The sequence below is a fragment of the Tasmannia lanceolata genome, unplaced genomic scaffold (assembly GCF_043159265.1).
Source record: "Tasmannia lanceolata isolate RefF3 unplaced genomic scaffold, GAP_Taslan_0.1 ptg000013l, whole genome shotgun sequence".
Taxonomy (NCBI): Eukaryota; Viridiplantae; Streptophyta; class Magnoliopsida; order Canellales; family Winteraceae; genus Tasmannia; species Tasmannia lanceolata.
Genome location: NW_027518690.1, coordinates 39,802,245 through 39,821,272, shown reverse-complemented (window position 1 = coordinate 39,821,272; position 19,028 = coordinate 39,802,245). Strand labels below are relative to the sequence as shown.

Here is a 19,028-nt window from a genome sequence, read left to right as displayed (position 1 = left end):
AGCCATGATTGAAGAAACAAGTCGCCAAGGAATCAGAACTTGCTTTCGTACCGCATTGATTCTGGGAAATTCAAGAGTGCATAGTAGAGAATTTATTCCCCGTGCACAAAATCAGATCAAAGCAATAGATGGGGAGAGCTTCACACAAAGCTATATCGGACAGCAAAGTGAATCCTCAAAGCTAAAAAAAACTTATTAACATAATATTCTGTATAAAAGGTCTTTACAACTTCATAAAGTCCGTCAGCCCCTTACCTGTTCATCACGTAACCCAAACTTTTTGTTCTAGTTTCTTACTAACTCTCAAATTCACCATAAATTCACCTTCCTAACCCTGTTCGTATTCTAGATGAAAAGAAAGCTATACCCCCAAACCTACTATTTATGTGTTGCTTGATGGCCCACCAAAACTACTATTTATGTGTTGCTTGATGGCCCACCAAAACCAACTTAAAACACATTTTTGCCCAGCGCATGAGGCTCCCGCAATTGTGGGGTCTAGGGAGCGCTAGATGTACGCAGTCTTACCCCTGCTTTGCAGATAGGCTGTTTCCATGACTTGAACCCATGACCACCATGTCACAATGAAACAACCTTACTGTTGTGCCGAGGCTTGCCCTCTTAAAACCAACTTAAAACACATCCAAAAACTAATTTAACAATCACCAAAATTCATCAGAAATCAGAACAACTCACTCCGCCAATTTTTAGGCCCTTGATCCATTAAGCTTCATTTATAACCCATACAGGTGTAGCTCTTTGGCTTAAAGTCATGGGTATGCTTCCCATTGACGTGAGTTCAAACCCCAGGCTTACCCATGCCCGTAGTCTGTGGGCGATTGCATGCAACCGTAGGGAATAGTCGATACCCTGTCGTCAACAATAAAAAAAGCCTCCTTCCGCGTTCTCAAGAAAAGCTAAGCCATTGATTAATGTAGCATTCTCAAGAAAAGCTAACCTCCCACATGGGGTGCCCGGGGGTACAGAGTCTGCAGGTCACCACACGATACAGTTCAGAACCAATGGCTTAGCTTAAGTCTAACAAACTCGCTCAGGATAAGTTGCATTTTACCATCAATCATAAAAGTGACCAATTATTGGCTTAATCTGACCAGCCCACATAAACAATAAAATCAGTAAAACACCATATATTTCCATAGCACAGAACAAAACTCACTCCCCCTTTGCAACCTTAAGACTAACAAAGGAGTATTAAGAAGTAACAAAATATATAGGTAGAAAGCAAACAAGAATGCAAGGTGTCTTTCATTAATGATAGTCTGTTAAATTTTGCACACGTAATAATCTCTAACAACTATTCCCAAGAGAGACAGAGGACACTGAAAACGTTTTTTTTTTTTACATGTACAAACATTGAATAAAATAACCAAAGGGACATAACAAACAGCCTTCAATTAACACAACAGTTCATAACTAAACAGTTTCCGCTATAGGTAGAAAGTAAAACACCAATAGAAACACAAAAAAGAATAGTACAAGCAGAGATGGTGTAGGATCAATATAGACAAAAAAACAGAATCAATGATTTACTATACCCCCCAGGAATCTGATTCTGATCAAACTGATATAATCAGGATAAATGATAATTGACAGACCCTCCCCTCCCAAATGATCTGTTAGACAAAGGATTATTGATTTAGGCTTCAGTATGACTCAGTTCTGTATAGTACAGGTCAGTAGATTGCACATTAAAACACATAAATCAAAGGTAATGTAGAGGTAGACAAGCTCAAAAACATAATCGTGCAACCAAAAACACAAAAACAACTTGCATGTTTAAGCACCCATGTTTCAGAAACAAAAAGAAAAAGAAAAAGAAGAGTTATGTATGCAGTACACATTTAAACCGTATCGCAGGTGCAGACAGTGTTTAGTTACAAAACTTTATCTAAGGTGCAGACCTTATTTAAGTACCCATGTTTCAGAATCAGAACAGTATCTCCATATTAAAAAGACCACAGATGTGAATCCCAAAATGAAATAGATTCAAATTGTACCAATGATCTAGAAATGAAGTAACAAATTCGAATCCAAAAAAAAAAAACGAGTAATCAATCTGCCACCGCTACTTCAATGTTGACCTCAGGCTCGACAGGATTCCGGCCTATGATGACAATTAACAGCCCATTCCTAGCGCTGTGAGAAGCACGGATATCAAGAATGTTTGAAGTGCGAGGAAGTACGTTCAAATTTTAAGCCGGGATGGATGCTGCAGTCTCCAGTCAGTTATAACAAAACTTTAAATCAATCAACCAAATAAGTTTCTCAACAATACGCTGCAAAAGAATAAGAAATCAATCAACCAAATAAGGGAGGCAGCTCTCCCTGGCCAGCAATTAATTTCTCTCTCTAACACACACCTGAAGTTGGTGGTAGGTGCTTTAAATTTGTAGTGCTTACATAGTTACAGCGTATGAGACAATGCCCAGGCCCATAGTGATTGGTACAGTGTAAGACTTCGATTTCAGGCAGTAAGAAGAATTGGAGAAGAAAATAAAATGGAACCCTCTCAAGTGTACGAAACCAGACCTACAAAGGGTACTTTTTATCTTTTTTATTTACCTTCTATTTGATATTCAAAACTGTTTCATCAGGGCTGGACAATTAAGCCTCGGAACTCGGGGGACTCAAACAGGGGGTATCAAAACCAAAGCGCTCTGGCATTTTGTAATTTATTTTTATTTTTTTGTAAAAATGAAGGAAAAGACAGGGGCAACTAAACGAAGGGACCTAATGGGATCAAGGGAATCATCCGGGCTTCAAAAGACTCCGGAATGATCTGCAAATGGGTACTTTTCAGATTTTCTAGGTTTTTTCGCGCTTTAGGCTCGATTTTTTGAAGTCTCGGGACTAGGTTTCAAACACTTCGGGAATTGGTTTCAGGAACTTGAAGCTTGACTTTGGGAAATTCTGAATTAGACTTCATGGCTCGGATTTCGGGAACTTTATTCGGTTTTGGGATTTTAGGGTCCGGACAAAATGGGGTGTCTATGTAGGGGCATTTCTGACATTTAGATATGCCCATCCTCTCTGGCCAACTATTCGAGCCCTCTATGGGATTTGCTAGCGTCCATTGCTTAAGGCATTTCGCGGGTGGTCTGTTGTAGCAGCAACACATGCTCACTTTTAAACAGATTTTGTCTTCATTGACGTGGCTGCTCTCACCTGCAACAGAACACCCGCCAAATGCCTTCCTCGATGGACGCTAGCAAATTCCTGGATAAATTAAATAAGAAAAATGTTATCAACACTCCCTTATTTTGATGATCGCCCACCTCACTTTCAGTATGGCCCGCACCACAGGATCATCCAAACCATCCACATCCTAAATAGGTTGTGCCCCAAAAATCATTTCCATACGGCGGAGGGTTAGTATGAACCCTCTAATATTCAATGCCTGTATAGATTGGAGGGTGAGGATCAACCTACGGAAACGATTTTTGGGGCACAACCTATTTAGGCTGTGGCCCATCTAATGGACGGTTTTGATCATCTTGTGGTGCGGGCTATACTGTACTTTTTAATACAGTGAGTGCGAGTGCAGTTGACATTTCCCTTAAAGAAAGGGTACTGCTATTCGCACTACTATATTTTGATAATTACACGAACTTATATTGTTTTTAAATATCTAAACAGCTGCAAAGGATATTATATCGCTTCACAAAGCCTCCCAAAATGCTTTCATAAGCTGACTAAAAAATAGAAGACAAGCTGAGTTTCTGGAATTATGAAAAAATGGTAGTGCCAATATCAGTCAGGAGGCCACCCAGAGAGAAGAATATGAAGAGGCAGAAAATCTTGAGCGCCACAAACACGAGTCTCAAAGGTGTGCCAAGCCTAGACCTTTCACTTGACCATTTCTCTAGAAAATTTTGTCTCTTCTCCTGAGAAATCTCTGAAAATTTGTGAATGAAAGGAAATTTTCCATTCAAACATGCAGATCCACAAAGAATAAGTGTCCCCAATCTGGTAGAAAACTGAGTCCATGAAACCAACTTTATGTTTCCACACACCCCCAATTTCTAGCTTTCCTGACTTAATTTATTGTGTGGTGTTTATAGTGGAGAAGTTAAGGGAGAATGGTAGAGGCTATTGATATTTGCACTACCATGTTTTTATAATGACACAAAGTGACATTGTCTTTTATTCCTTTTTAAGTAGTAGAGAAAGAAGAACCGAGTGAAGGAGAAAAGTAAAAACAAAAAACAAAAAAATGGCTGTAGCAGGTCTCTACAGGCGTCTTCTTCCATCTCCTCCTGCAATCGAATTCGCTTCTTGGGAAGGGAAGGTATTTTCGTAATTTTACTCCATTTCTGCTCCTCTTTTCCCACTTTCTCCTTCACTAATACCATCACATCTTTTAAACTAAACTTAGGGTTTTATCAATCTACATTATAACCCACCCTACATACATCATAATAAGTGTGAGGGAGAAGCTGAGAGTCTCCTTGATGGAGCTCCCGTGAACAAAGACCAAAATACCCTCTAACACCTTTGAAGTCTAAATACAGTTAGCAAGTTAACTCTATGCAGTTTTACATTCATTTGGTTCCTTTTTCTTTTTTTCATCTGGAAATTTGCAGGAACTCTTCTCTGAAGCTCTTCAAGGTGGAACTATGGAAGGTTTCTTCAAGTTAATTTCTTACTTCCAAACACAATCAGAGCCTGCATACTGTGGATTGGCCAGTCTTTCTGTGGTCTTGAATGCCTTGGCCATTGATCCAGGAAGAAAATGGAAAGGTAAGTAGTAAGTCTTTGAGTCTTTCTACCATAGGTGGATGGGTGTTAGATTCTAATTGATCCTCAATACACAGTCATAGTTTGCTATGTACTATGACCATTTGACTCTTCATGAACTTTTAGTTTGTTGCATCACAAAGGAAACATACTGTGACAGGGTAAAACAATTAAAAATGGTGCGAGCATTTAGCATTTGCTATAGGTTGGTTCGTGAACTCTAAATGCTATGATCTATTTGAAGATCTAGCATTTGTATCATAAAGGCTCCTTCTGTGAACTCTAAATGCTATAGGTTGGTTGGTCTCAGGCCCTTGGAGGTGGTTTGACGAGTCTATGTTGGATTGCTGCGAACCTTTGGAGAAGGTTAAATCCAAAGGCATCACATTTGGGAAAGTTGCATGTTTGGCTCACTGTGCTGGAGCTAATGTTGAAGCTTTTCGAACAAACCAAACCACCATCGACGATTTTCGTCAGCACGTCATCACATGTTCTTCTTCTGAAGATCATCATCTGATCACGTCATATCACAGGGGACTTTTCAAACAGGTTATTGCGAGATAATTTTTCAGATTTCCTTTCTTAATCCTGTTTGCACTTTACATATTTTCTCTTCTTTCTTCTTTAGAGTGATATTATGTTGAAGTATAACTTTTATATAAGTTCTAGAGGTGAAACTTGCCCGCCTAATTGCTCCAAGTGGAGGACAATTATAAGACTATAAGCTAGATTAGCATCTCTACTCTCTCCCTCGATATGCAGGCACACATATGTATTAATGTATACACAAACATATCATATAAATGTATACTTATAATGTATGTATATCTATTGGTATCTAACTTTATTCAAAAAGTTAGACTTGCAATTTCATCTTTTTTCTGGATTCATTATATAGACAGACTCTGGATAGTCACTATCTCCATCACTTTAAAGTGAAACAAATGACTAAAAAATTCAGCCATTATTTCTTGCTGCAATTTATTCAAACATGGTACAGATGTGGTAATTTGTTTGACACTTTTTTTTTGAAATGGTAGATCTTCTCTCTCTCTCTCTTTCTCTCTCTCTCTCTCTCTCTCTCTGAATGGTAGCAGTTTCATTCAAGAAAAGGGATAGACTGAGATAGTCCACCCAAGTGTACAATGAAAATAAAAAAGTACAAGGAGAAAAAAAGGAAAATAAAGAAAAAGAAAAGAGGGCAAATCTTTAATCAATTAAAGAAGATGAAGAGCCCCCGACCGAGGGGGTTGGAGCTGCAGGAGAGAAGTACAAGAATGATAAGCAAGAAACACATAATGACTATGATAATCAAGGGGGAAGATAATCGAATAGCTCCAAGCTATCTTGGTTGACCCCCCACCCGAGCCAAGCAATCCGCTTTGCTATTACCTAGCGTTTTAACATGCTGGACTCCAACTAGAGCACCTACTAGTTGATTCTCTATCTCGTTGAAAAACAACGCAAACCTCCACAGATGGGGGTGAGTTCCATCCAACCATCTCATGACATTGAGAGAGTCCCTTTCAACCATAAGATGGTCCATGTTAGTCCTGTCCAATGTCCACGATCCTCACGATCCTGATGGCTTGCAGAAGCGCCATTGCTCCTGCCCTTTCCAATCCTTGAAGCCAATGGGGCTTGAGAAAGCCCATCTAGTGTCTCCTGTCTCATCTCTAAGGAGCATGTCAATTCCAGTCGGACTGGGTTTTCTCAAACTAGAACCGTCGAAATTAATCTTTAGCCACCTTGGGTCAGGGGGGGACCATCTTGGAGTGACTTGCTCTAGCGTTTCCTTGATTGCACATAATTCTTTCTAGCATCGTCTTATATCTGAGCTAGAATAAAGGCTGAAGCATGGGATGCCTCTGACCCACGAGACTAAGGGAAACAATCTTCATGTAGACAAAGAATGGGCTTTTCGATACGCTCTTGAATAGCCGAGCATTTTTTTCCTCCAGATTGCCCATAATGTCGCTAAAAACGCGATCCTCCATAAAATTCTTCCTTTCTTAGGCCAAAGCACAGTGTACCAAAACTCTAGGTGGTCAGATAGGAGGTGAAGGAAGACCCATGCCATGCCGAGACTATCTAAAATGCAATGCCGAATCTATCTAAAATTCTGCTCCATATCTCTCTGGCAAACCTTTAATGTAAGAACAACTGGTCTACCAATTCTCCTCCCTCCATGCATAGTGCACAATGATCAACAACATTCTATGACTTCACACATGGCCCACCTTCAAGATTCTATCCTCAACTGCAACCCAGCCAAGGTTTTAAATTTTGGTTTCGGTCAGCATGGAAATGGAAACATTTCGGTTTCGGTAGAAATTTCGTTGGAAATCTTGTAAAATCACGAAAATGTATGGAAACATGTGCAAATGATGAATTTTTTTAATGTTTTTAAAAAACATATGCAAATGATGAAATTTTAAGATGGAACTTTGGGAAATGCTAGAATAAGCACAAATAGAAATCATCACATAAGCAACAAAACTAGGGCTGCAACTCGAGCCCGGTAAAACCCGACCCGCATCGACCCGACCCGAAAATAACCTGGGTTGGGTTCAGGTTTCATGGGTTTCGGGTCGAGCCGGGTTGAGCATCCAAAAGCCCGCATGAATCTCGGGTCGAGCCGGGTTTGAAGGGGCCCGACCCGACCCGACCCGAGTTACATAAGTTATAGTATGTACTTTTTTTTTCTATTGTTAGTTAAAAGTTAAAAGTGAAAACCCACGCACCCACTGTTATAGTATGTGAGTGTAATTTCTGCTTCTATGAGTTGAGCTGATTCAAGTGTTTGATTCAGCATTGTTTGATTGTAATTACAACATTGTTTGATTACAGCATTGTTTGATTGTAATTACAACATTGTTTGATTACAGCATTGTTTGATTCAACTGTAATGTGAGTGTAATTACATCATTGTTTGATTCAAGTGTGAAGTGAGTGTAATTTCTGCTTCTATGAATTGAGTTGCTTTGCCAAACAAGAGTTTTCCTTAAATAATTGCGTCAACGTGAAAAAACCCGACCCACCCGAGATTTATCATGGGTAGGACCGGGTTTGGGAATCGTGGGTTTTCCGAAAATAACCTAACCCGACCCGACCCGAGATATTTCTCGGGTAGGGTTGGGTTCTCCAAAACCCGACCCGCCCGACCCGAGTTGCAGCCCTAAACAAAACCATCCATAATGGCTTAATCACATAGAACACCTAGTGAGATGCGTTGCCATGCATGTCTTGAGTAGTAAAGTCAATAAAGAAGTACAATGTAATTTGAAGTATTAGAAAGTACAATGACCAGTCTCCCCTCTAAGGACCCCAACTCTATGTCAATACCAAATAGAATTACGAGGTATTATTGGTCCTTTGCCGATATGACATCCCATGCATAAGATACGGTTACTTTGTTGTGCAGCTCAATGATGTAACCTACCAAGTATCATTCTCGACATTAATGAAATGAAATGCAGATAATAACATCTTTCCATTTTTTTTTGTTCTGACAATTTCGATCGAATTTTGGGAATTTCGGTCAAAATTTCGGGGAATAATTACGTGAAAGAAAATCATGTAGTTTTTGTTTCGGTGGGGATGGAAATAGAAACATTTCAGTCATTTCGGGGAAATTTAAAACCACGAACCCTTCCAAATGCGCATACTCTAGGCTATACTGGGATGCTCCATACTTTTGCAATGTGTGAAATCGGGGGTTTGAAGAGATGTGGATGTAGCACTTGACAGAGAACTGTCCCGAAGATGCAAGAGTTCGAATCAAGGTTACTTGGAATGCGGTTCGTTCCATTATGCGGTACGGGAACGGGTACGGGGTACGGTGGTAGCCATGTACGTGGTACGATGAGGGTAGGCTAAAGTTTGTCCGCTATATTGGGTCGCAAGTCGGTTTGGAGCGTTAATCCGGGTCGCTCTGGTGCTCTCTCTCTAGTTTAATGTTATGCCAGGAGATGCTAAAACATTATTAGGCCTTATCTTAAATATGACAGTCAAGCATATCAATTGGTGGCTACTGACAGTTTTTGGGAAAGGTAATCACATTTGACAGCTATTTTAAAAAGAGATTAAAACTTGTAGTGCCTATATCAGTTTTTAGGAAAGGCGATAACATTTGACTACTGTTTAAAAAGAGGTTAAAACTTGTAGTGCCAATATCAATAGGCTTGTGCTCGAATTTTTTATTTAGAGTTTTTAAGTGGCCTCATGCCTTCCACGGTATCCATTTTCCCTCCTCCTTTATGCCATTTACATACCCCGCTCTCCCTAGGGGTGAACATGATTCGGTTTGGTTCTTTTTTGGGTTATACCCATGGTTTTAAATTTCGACCGAAATCCGAAATTCCGAATTTTCGATCGAAATTCTGACCCAAAAAATCTGTTTTTTTAATATTAATTTAATATTTCACCGAAATTTCGACCGAAATTTAATATGGAAAAAAATATTCGTTTCGGGTTATGTACCAGATTTCGACCGAAATTTCGAAATTCTAGGGGCCGAAACCGGTACCGAAACCGAAATTTTAAACCTTGGTTATACCAGAACCGAACCAATTGCTATCAGTTCCCAGAATTTGGAACCAGAACCAAAGCACTCACCATTAGAATCGAACCGAACCAGAACCGAATTTGATTGGTTTGGTTCGATTCTGGGTTTACCCAACCTTTTTTTTTCAATTTTTTGGATGAATTAATGGAATGCATGGGCTCAATTATCATGCTAGTGATGCACTAATACTCTATAGTCTATACTATAGAAATGAAGGTCAAGATTGGCCCATGAAAGTTTAATGCTATATTAAACTGATGCTCTGTACTGATGCTCAACATTGGCCCATGAAAGTTTAATAAACCACCATGTATCAACCTGTTCAACAAAATTTAATATAGCATTGATGCTCTATACAAAATTTCATTATCTACACTCTTTCAGACGGTTCAGTTCTCAAGTCAAAAGAAAAATTGTAAAAATTTAAAACTCAGTATGTTAAAAGTTTCGGTTCTGGTTCGGTTCTCAGCTCCAAGACCCAAACACAAAACCGAACCGAAAACAAAATGGTTCCCAATTTTGGGAACCAGAACCGAACCACCAAATCCTAGAACCGAACCGAACTAAATAGAGGCCGGTTCGGTTCGATTCTTCAGGTTGAACCGGAACCATGTCCACCCCTACCTCTCCCTGCAAAAACAAGGAAGTAGGGAAGGAGGTTTTACAATACTGTGCATGGATTGTATTTCAATTGTCGATCTTTAGTGGAGGTTTATGTCGGAACAACATCTGTTCTGGTTAGTCTATTTACCTCTTCTCGGTTTCTTTTTTTTTTTTTTTTGGCCTCCAATGAGGTATGATTAGATTAAAGGTGGGAAGGAGAGTTGTTTTTTGTTCTCTTTTCCCCTTCTTCCCTCTCTCTCTATTTCTCTATGCATCTCTCCCTTTCCCGCTGGTTGCCCAGGTCACCATTTTTCGTGATCCGGGTCGAAAACAGCCCACGTTTGGGGTCGACGACCCCGAATCGCGGGTCAGAGGGTGGGAGGGCGATCCCGGCAACATTGGTTCGAATCGTATCTGTTGAAGTATTAAAGATAAAAAAACATATTTCTCCAACAACTTAAGCTTTTGGAGAAGTTGGTAAGTTAACAGTATCGAATCATAAATCGGATCGTAAATCGTAAGATTTTTTCATATTTATATATGTAAATGAGAAAAAATATTAAAAATAAAGAATAAAATGAGTAATTATCTATTTTCCATTTGAAACTATTAAATTAAATATAAAATTCCATGATTAATAATCTGAAGCACAAACCATATTCATTGCACAATAAATTACTAAACCAAGCACAAAATATATTCATCATAGAATAAATCATTATATAATTTATACCAACAGTAAACAAAGCACATACTCAAATCTACAAAAATCATCATACAAAGAAATGTCAGTGATAAACAAAGCATTTTGAAATGATTTTCATTTTGAAATCACAATCAGTTTTCAAAATCCAAAACAGACAGAATCATAAAATCGTAAAAATTGTAAAAATCGCACGATTCAAAGTCGAATCGTACTTGAATCGTAAGATTTTTACGAAAAAAGATTCTTCGTCCGATTTGAATCCCTCAACCCACGAATCGATTTGAATCGTAAATCGTAAGATTTTAACTACAGAGTATATATATATATATATATATATATATATATATATATATATATATATATATGGCATCTAGGATGTCTGTCAGGTGGGCAACTCTATCCTTCTCCCTATCAACGAAGTTACATCTGAAATCCGGGTTCCAAACAAGGCTCCATTCCTCCCTACAAAATCAGTCTTGGACCCAAGCATCTCTGTTGTTGGTAACAACAAAGATTTCAGGAAAAACATCTTTTAGCGCCGCTTCCATGCACTGCTTATCATGTTGGAACCTCACTCAGTCACCTTTGTATACTTTTATGTTTGACACTTTAGTCTCCAAAGCAGTTTTCTAAAACTCGGTGACTCGGCTCGGAACTCGGCCGAGTCGACACGGATTTGCAATGGCTGCGTTTTGGTGTCCCGGACTCGGCGAGTCCTGGCCGAGTCATGGCCATTTTGAACAACCGACTGTTTGCCGCTGAAAAACCCTGTATACCCTAACTTATGAAGAAGAAGATGGAGGAAATGTATATCTAGCCTTCTGTTTTACTTGGGACAGCCACTCTATTGTAAAATAATAGTCATAAATATAACAAAAAGTGGTGTCCAAGTAAAACATGAGGGCAAATACATTACTTACCCAAAAGCAATACAATATTTAATTTTATTTTTTGGGCAGTGTAATGCCAGCCCCCCTTTTTGCTCTTGTCTTATTCTCTACTTTCCCATCACAAATTAATCAGCTTCACATAAAAAGTGCCTCGTTTTTGCTGCCTACACCGTCATTTGACTCATCTTTGGTAGTTTAAATAGGTGTGAAATTTTATTTGAACTCCCAATTTTTAAAGAAAAGAAAAGACATGTTGGATTATTGCAATTATTAAAGGGCAGTGATAAATTCACCCCCTTGTGTTACAGTATTCATCCCCTATTTTTCAAAATGGATTGTACAACTCACACAATAGAATGATGAATGATCCAAACTGTCCATTTGATGGGCCACAATGTAAATAGGTGCCCCAAAATCATTTCCATAGGATCTTCCTAGCCATCTGATTTATAGAGGCTTGGATGATCTAAACCATTCATTTGTTGGGCCCTACTTAAATGGGTTTGGATTTTTGTATTTTTTCTTTGATTTTTTTTAATAAAAAAATAACGACTCATCTGACTTGACCGTGTCAACTGCGTTCTTGGTTGTGTCAACCGTGTCCGCACTGAGTTGACAAGGATTTTCTTCGGCCGCGTTCCGCGTCGAATCCGCATTTTTAAACACTTCTCCAAAGTGGCTTGCTCTTGATCCATTAAGTCTAATTCTTTAGCATTGGGTGCTGCTCTAGTTTTGCTCTATTTGATGCTGGTAACTTATTGTGTAATGACTAACTTGAGTAATTTCTGGATGTCTATAGAGTCAACATCATTAAGAGAATATCCTTCTGTGTTAACTTTATGAACCTCAAGTTATTTGCCAAATTTGCCAGCTATTTGGATCTGTATAATGATGGTAGGAAACATACCTAGCATTAAATCATTTATTATTATTTTTTTTAATGGTAGCATTGGTGGTTTCTTTACAGACACTATGATCATTTTGGTGCATGCGATTAAACTCCTGCCATGGTTGAGATATTTTGGTGCATGGTGGTCACTACTAGGGAAAGTAGCTAGTCTAGCCAAAGGCTCTTTTTTTCCAGATGATCTATGAATATTAAGTTACATTGAATGTTATTCAGTTAGAGAACATTGAACTTTTATCTTAATTTGTAGCAATCAGTACAAGATTAAGATGCCAGCAAGATTGAATATGGTAACTAGAATTATTTTATTTTTTTAAATAATAGAGCTCGATGGTTAGATGTTTGTTGTAGATATGAGGAACTATGTTTTCAAGATAAAAAAGAATCAATCTGACAAACAACATATGGCTGTCGCTCATGCCTTGCAGACTAATGTAACTGTGATACTTGGTATCTAAGATTCTGATCAATGGTTTAGTCTTTGTAATCTACATCTTTGTGAGTAGAGTACTTGATTTATTCAGCAATGCTTTTTCCATGTCCTTCCCTTTGAGTTGAAATTTTGGGAGATGATGGAAATATCATATTAGCGTTTGATTGCAGACAGGAACTGGTCATTTTTCACCTATTGGTGGTTATCACGCTGGAAGAGATATGGCACTTATTTTGGATGTTGCTCGCTTTAAATACCCTCCTCATTGGGTTCCACTTTCACTTCTCTGGGAGGCCATGGAAACAATTGACGAAGCAACGGGATACCAAAGGGGGTATGAGTTTGTGTGCGCTCTTTAATTCTTGAAAAAGAATTTTACCTAGTTATAAATGCTAAATGTTACAATTTACAACATGTTAATGAGAACAAAATTTCAAGTAAATGAAGGCACATTCTCTATAGAAACCTTATTGATGGTCCTTGTTATTTTTGATAAGTCAACAATAGTTTCTGTAAAGCGAATCAACCACAGTCTGCAAACATGCATCGGCCAAATGTATTAATTAAAACAACTCTGATACAGGGATGGACATGATGCTGCGCAATACAGACGTGAATCTCCAAGCAACCAAATGACATATATTTCCCTGTAAATGTCGAAACAACAAAAGAAAAATAGAAAGATGTTATGATTTACAATGTATAACGTTATTGTTTTTCTCAAAAAAAAAAAAAAAATTCCTATCATAATCTCCAGAAAAAATAACACTGAAAATCAAAGAAACACGTTTTTTCCTAATTTTTCATGATATTTTTTCTAGAAAACCATGTAGAAAAATATTTAAGATTTTTAATCTTCGCCAACATGCTTTGTGGGCCATCCTAGTTGAATCGAAGGTGGGCCTACTTTTCATTTCAATGACAAGAGTCACAAGAATTTCAAATTTCAAATTTCAAAACCTAAGCATCATACAATGACTCTCTAAGTAAGCAAAGAAAGGGGAATTATTTTTTTGTCTAAGCCATTTTACTTTGCATTTCATTTCGTTAATGTAGAGAATGATATGTGGTAGACAACATCATTGAATTGCACTACAAAGTAACCATATCTTATGCATGGGTTGTTAGATCGTCATGGGACCAATATTACCTCATAATTCTATGTGATATTGGCGTGTGCTCCAACGCATGTCACTAGGTATTCAACGTGATTAATCCATTATGGATGGATGAATGACTTTCTTGCTTATGTGATGGTTTCTAAGTATGTTTTAGTGCTTATTCCAACATTTCCCAAAACTTCATCTTAAAATTTCTTCATTTGCTTATGTTTCCATATGTTTCCGTGATTTTACAAGATTTCCACCGAAATTTCCAACCGAAGCCAAAATGTTTCCGTTTCTGTGCCGACTGAAAATGAAACCCAAACCGAAATTTAAAACCTTGCTTGATTTTAGGAAGACCCATATTGATTTTTTTGGGATTTATTTCTTAATTTTTGTTCAATTTTTTTTTACACATGTATTTAAATCCACAAAGTGGTGTATAACCTTAGGAAGCTAAACTTATGAAGTCTGTTAAGTTTGGTTATGGTTCTTTATGATAATTTGTTTTAAAAAATTAAATCTTGTAAGCTATTTTAACCTTAAATGTGCTCTTTAATTTTTAGGGACATAGGCATTCTTAACCCAGACGGATTTTTTAGGTTCTATTAAATTTCTTAGTCCACAAAAATTTATTTGAGATTACTTTGGAAGTTGACTTCCTTGCATTGGCAAGACAATTTGAATCTACAAATGACACTTGTTTGTCGGTTATTTTCAAATGCTGCTCAATTGACCTGTTGAAGCTCAATCATTTTGCAGGTTCATGCTTATTTCAAGTCGCCAGAAAGCACCGTCTCTGCTTTATACCCTGGTAATGTTGGCTAAATTATTTACTCATAGTCAAGGAAGCGCGGGTACTCTCTGGAGGCCCACGCACCCGTATCGGGTGGCGCGTATTGGGTGCGGGTGCACCTGGGTACTCCCTGAGTGTGTGTACGGGGTACGCACCCAAACAGCAGACAGTTCAAAACTGTTTGGGGATCACATTTGGACTCAAAATTGCATTTAGGCCCTGTTCATTTGAGATTGTGACAACCGATTTAGAGCCCAAAACTGATTATTGGAATCAAAATTGTGTTTAATTTTGAGTCCAATAATCTGTTTGGGGCTCATATTTGGGCTAAAAATTGCATTTAGGCCATGTTCATAGATTGTGACACTGACAACCGATTGAGAGCCCAAAACTGATTATTGGAGTCGAAATTATGTTTAATTTTGAGTCCAATAATCTGTTTCGGGCACATTCGGTTGGGAGTTGGGACAATCCCAAACGAACAGGGCCTTTAATTTTTTAATTTTTATAAATATGTAATAAAATATAAAAATATATTATATTCAGCGTACCGCCAACGTATCTGTATCCTTTTTTCTTTTTTTTAAATCACGTATCCATGCACCCTTATCGTGTCATACCCGCACCCCGTACCCGTATCCATGCTTCGTACCGCATAGTTCATTATCTAGGGTGAAGGGGTGAGACCTAGCCAGCATTTCTGTTATTTTAGTTGATCTTTTTGTTTTTCATACTATATTTTTAGAAATTCAAGAAATAATCCCTGGCCAGTTGCATATTTACGGAAGGCTTATCTACTCATTCCACACATTACACTTTTAATGGATTGTAATTTTCTTCAAGAGTTCCTCATGAAAATTGACACATTTTAAAAGATTGTGGGTTCTTCACTCATCATACACACTTCCTAACTGTTAAATAGATAGCATACTATCTTTATTTGATCTTGATGTTGTCATTGACATGTGAAATTATTGAATGGTACTTTATGGTGTTTTTAAGTTGTTAATTTGAAACTGTCTGCAGAGTTGTAAACATGAGAGTTGGGTCAGTACGGCAAAGTACTTGATCGAAGATGTCCCCATCCTATTGAACTCAGAGGATATAAACAATGTCCAGAAAATTCTCTCTGCTTGGTTTACATCCCTACCTACCGGTGCAGAAGAGTTCATTAAGTGGGTTGCAGAAGTTAGGAGACAAGAGGAAGGGGAGTCGAGTTTAAGCAAAGAGGAGAAAGAGAGGCTTTCTGTTAAGGTCTTGTACTGCTCCCTAACCCATCGCTTCCTATTTTGTTTCTGATGACCCTGAAATCATATGCCCTAATTTCCTCATCTTTTGGGTTTCAGGAAGAAATATTGCAACAAGTACATGAGACCGAACTGTTTAAACGTGTAACAGAATGGATGTCGTCTACAAGTCCTTGTTTCAGAAACTTTCAATCTTTAAGCAACAAAGATACTTTGACTGAAATTGCAGCAACTGTTTGTTGCCAAGGAGCAGAGCTGTTGACTGGAAAGCTTGTTGAAGCTAATAGGTTTTGTTGTAAGGTGTCATGTGTGAAATGCTTGAAGGGTAACGGTGACCCACCAAAAACAGTTGTCTCTGGGACAGTGGTGACAGGTAGCATTGAGGAAGGGGTTGATATGCTGGTTCCCGTATCTCAAAGAAGTTACTGTTGTTCTGGTGTGAGTTGTGTTGGGAAGCACCCGGCAAGAAATGATGTTCTTACAGTTTTGTTGCTGGCACTGCCTCTACAGACATGGTCTGGTATCAAAGAAGAGAAATTGTTGGCAGAAATTCAAGGCCTTGTGTCAACTGAAAATCTTCCCATTATGCTTCAAGAGGAGGTAGACCATTTTTTAATTTCCTTGTTTCTATAACATTACTTTTGTCACTCAATCAATTGCTGCCTCAGTTGACTTTTTTACTCTAAAACACGTCTGAACTATAGAAGAAGAACCATCCATTGAGTTTGTTACTTTGTTTCTTTGGGCTTATTTGGACAAGTGTGGAAGGTCTATTTCTTGACAAACAATAGAAAAGAATTAGAAGAAATTAATTTCTATAAAAAAAATTTACAATATAAAACCACTTGTTTACCCAGAAATGGCGAAATGTGGGATCCATACAGAATATATACTTCCAATAAATAGACATGGGAGAATTCATATGTATGATGTAACCAATCTATCCAAAATTTGTTGATGTTAATGCATTTTTAAGATTACAATATCCAGAATTACAACATTCAGGGAAGACCCAATATACTTTCAGAAGATGCAATTAATGTTTTGAAAGTTTAAGAATCTATGTAGCTTACACAGGCACATCTGTCAGTGTCAGATATAGACACCCTAGAAAATCCAAGACACTGACATGTTCATACACTTGAATTTTAATTTTACAAGATATTTTATTTTATATATTCATAATATAAAAAAATGCATCTAGATAAATAGGGTTGTGATCAAATATATAAACCATATATAACACTAATTTCCCTAAATAAGAACAAAAGATAAATTGCTTTTCCTTGTAACCGTGTTGATGTGGGGCACATGGATTAAATTCATTTCCCTCCGAAATTGAAAACAAATATTTAATTTTCAGTACATCAACTTCTTTTGTCAAAAAATAATCGTACTATAGAAGTGTTCCCAAGGTGCCCCTTTTCCTCGCAAGAATTTGGAGAAACTATACTAGTTGAAGCTCCATTTTGCCGTAGCTCCATTGCAACAGAATCAGTACAAAAATGAAATGTGTCTGATGCCAGCCTCTAAAAGCAGTTCATTTATTGTGCTGAGGCAGATTTTAGATCACTCCTCTCGAAATACATATTCACTGTGCTTAGCTTCAAAAGGAGACTTCAAGAATCTCATTTGCCATAAACAACAAGTCTTGTTTCCAAGCACAATTTACTAAATTTCATAATATTCGTTAAAAATTTTACATTTAAATTCAAGGGAGTATTGAACAAAGCAATTTCTAAATTCTGGCGGTATATGTATTCTGTGACTATCGTTACTACCATCATCCAAGACCTATCTAAAGAAAATTGCTTTGCTGATTTCTCACATTTGATTATGGCAGGTGCTGAACTTGCGACGGCAACTCTATTTCCTCAGGCAATGTCAAGACAACAAGGTTGATGATTATCTCGGTGAGCCCTCTCTCTTCTAAATATTATGTGGCTCTCTTTACATCTTCCTGTAATTGATGTTCTTCATATGAGATTGTAAATAGTCTGGGCAGATAGAGAATCAGATGCTAATTGCAGTAAGATATGCTTATTTATGAGCGTTCAATGTAAAGCAAAGCTGATTCTTCTAACACAATTTTGTGGGTCGAAGAGATTTGTGACTGAAACAACAAATTACTCCAAAAGCTTGAACTGTTTGGTGTTATTTAATCATTTATACTTCAATACTTCCCCAGGTGCGTGGCCTCTCTTTTTGTGTTGGAGGTTTTTTCTTTCTTTTCTTTAATAATGAGTTCTTGGGTTTTGAACACAGGACCCGCTGTGAGGCAATAGCTCTGATACCATGTGAAACAACCAATTGCTCCGAAAGCTTAAAAGCTACAAGAGTTGGTGTTATTTAATCATTTATACTACGCAATCTTATGGGTGAGATTAAAGATCATTGTTTGTAAGGTGCTCTGTCTTTCTCTCATTACTAGAAGCGTCAATGGGTGATTGAGCGCATCCATAGGGATTAATCCCGCCCTAAACTGGGGTGGGGATACCCTATGTCATAAAAAAGAAATTACTGGAAGCCCCAAGCTGATTGTCTGGCCAAATCAGAAGCATCTAGTGCCTCATTTTATATGGGGCAATCTTTGCCCACCAAGTCCACTTGTATACCTTTCTTTCGAAACGGAATCGGCATCTTTCTTTCTATAAACAAAAAAGGGTTAAAGCAAAGCTTTTAGTACGACATACACACGGTATATAATGTACACACGAAGCACTTGTATTGTCTGACAAATGTAGTCATTCTCGAATAGCTCTTGTCAATTTAGAATGTCTCATGTGCATAAGACAAAAGTACACCTCTGTTCTATGCCAAATATTTGGGCGTGTTTTAGCAGCCATGAAAAAAATATTCCATGGGATATTAGTGGGGCAGTTTTTGAGAGATTGGCGGATAGGGTCAGACTTGAGGATGGGAGTGAGGGGAGCATGGAAAACTTTATGTTTGGCTGCAGGTAGTTGTTACCTTGTAGATTAGAGGTATAATTAAGTAGTGGATAGGAAGGAGACAAAC

At 37.9% G+C, this 19,028-nt stretch overlaps 1 protein-coding gene across 2 annotated transcripts; it reads left to right on the top strand.

Annotated features, from left to right (window-relative positions):
- Nucleotides 1-4,139: 4,139 nt before the first annotated feature.
- On the top strand, nucleotides 4,140-18,189 carry LOC143890092 (glutathione gamma-glutamylcysteinyltransferase 1-like). 2 transcript variants are annotated; one of them, XM_077394643.1, is made up of 8 exons: nucleotides 4,140-4,309; nucleotides 4,605-4,761; nucleotides 5,054-5,307; nucleotides 13,035-13,198; nucleotides 14,730-14,781; nucleotides 15,790-16,017; nucleotides 16,110-16,610; nucleotides 17,854-18,189. In XM_077394643.1, exons 1-8 carry the CDS (start codon nucleotides 4,235-4,237, stop codon nucleotides 17,941-17,943), a joined length of 1,521 nt encoding a protein of 506 aa, XP_077250758.1. In that variant the 5' UTR covers nucleotides 4,140-4,234; the 3' UTR covers nucleotides 17,944-18,189. The 2 variants fall into 2 exon arrangements, with proteins under 2 accessions (XP_077250758.1, XP_077250759.1); XM_077394644.1 differs by having other exon boundaries at nucleotides 4,165-4,309; nucleotides 5,069-5,307.
- Nucleotides 18,190-19,028: the final 839 nt, after the last annotated feature.

Bases quoted from the DNA above. Each gene is read 5' to 3' on its own strand.
- LOC143890092 (XM_077394643.1), top strand. From the start codon at position 4,235: ATGGCTGTAGCAGGTCTCTACAGGCGTCTTCTTCCATCTCCTCCTGCA. The intron at 4,762-5,053 runs GTAAGTAGTAAG...TAAATGCTATAG, and splicing joins TCCAGGAAGAAAATGGAAAG to GTTGGTTGGTCTCAGGCCCT. The intron at 16,018-16,109 runs GTCTTGTACTGC...TTTGGGTTTCAG, and splicing joins AAGAGAGGCTTTCTGTTAAG to GAAGAAATATTGCAACAAGT.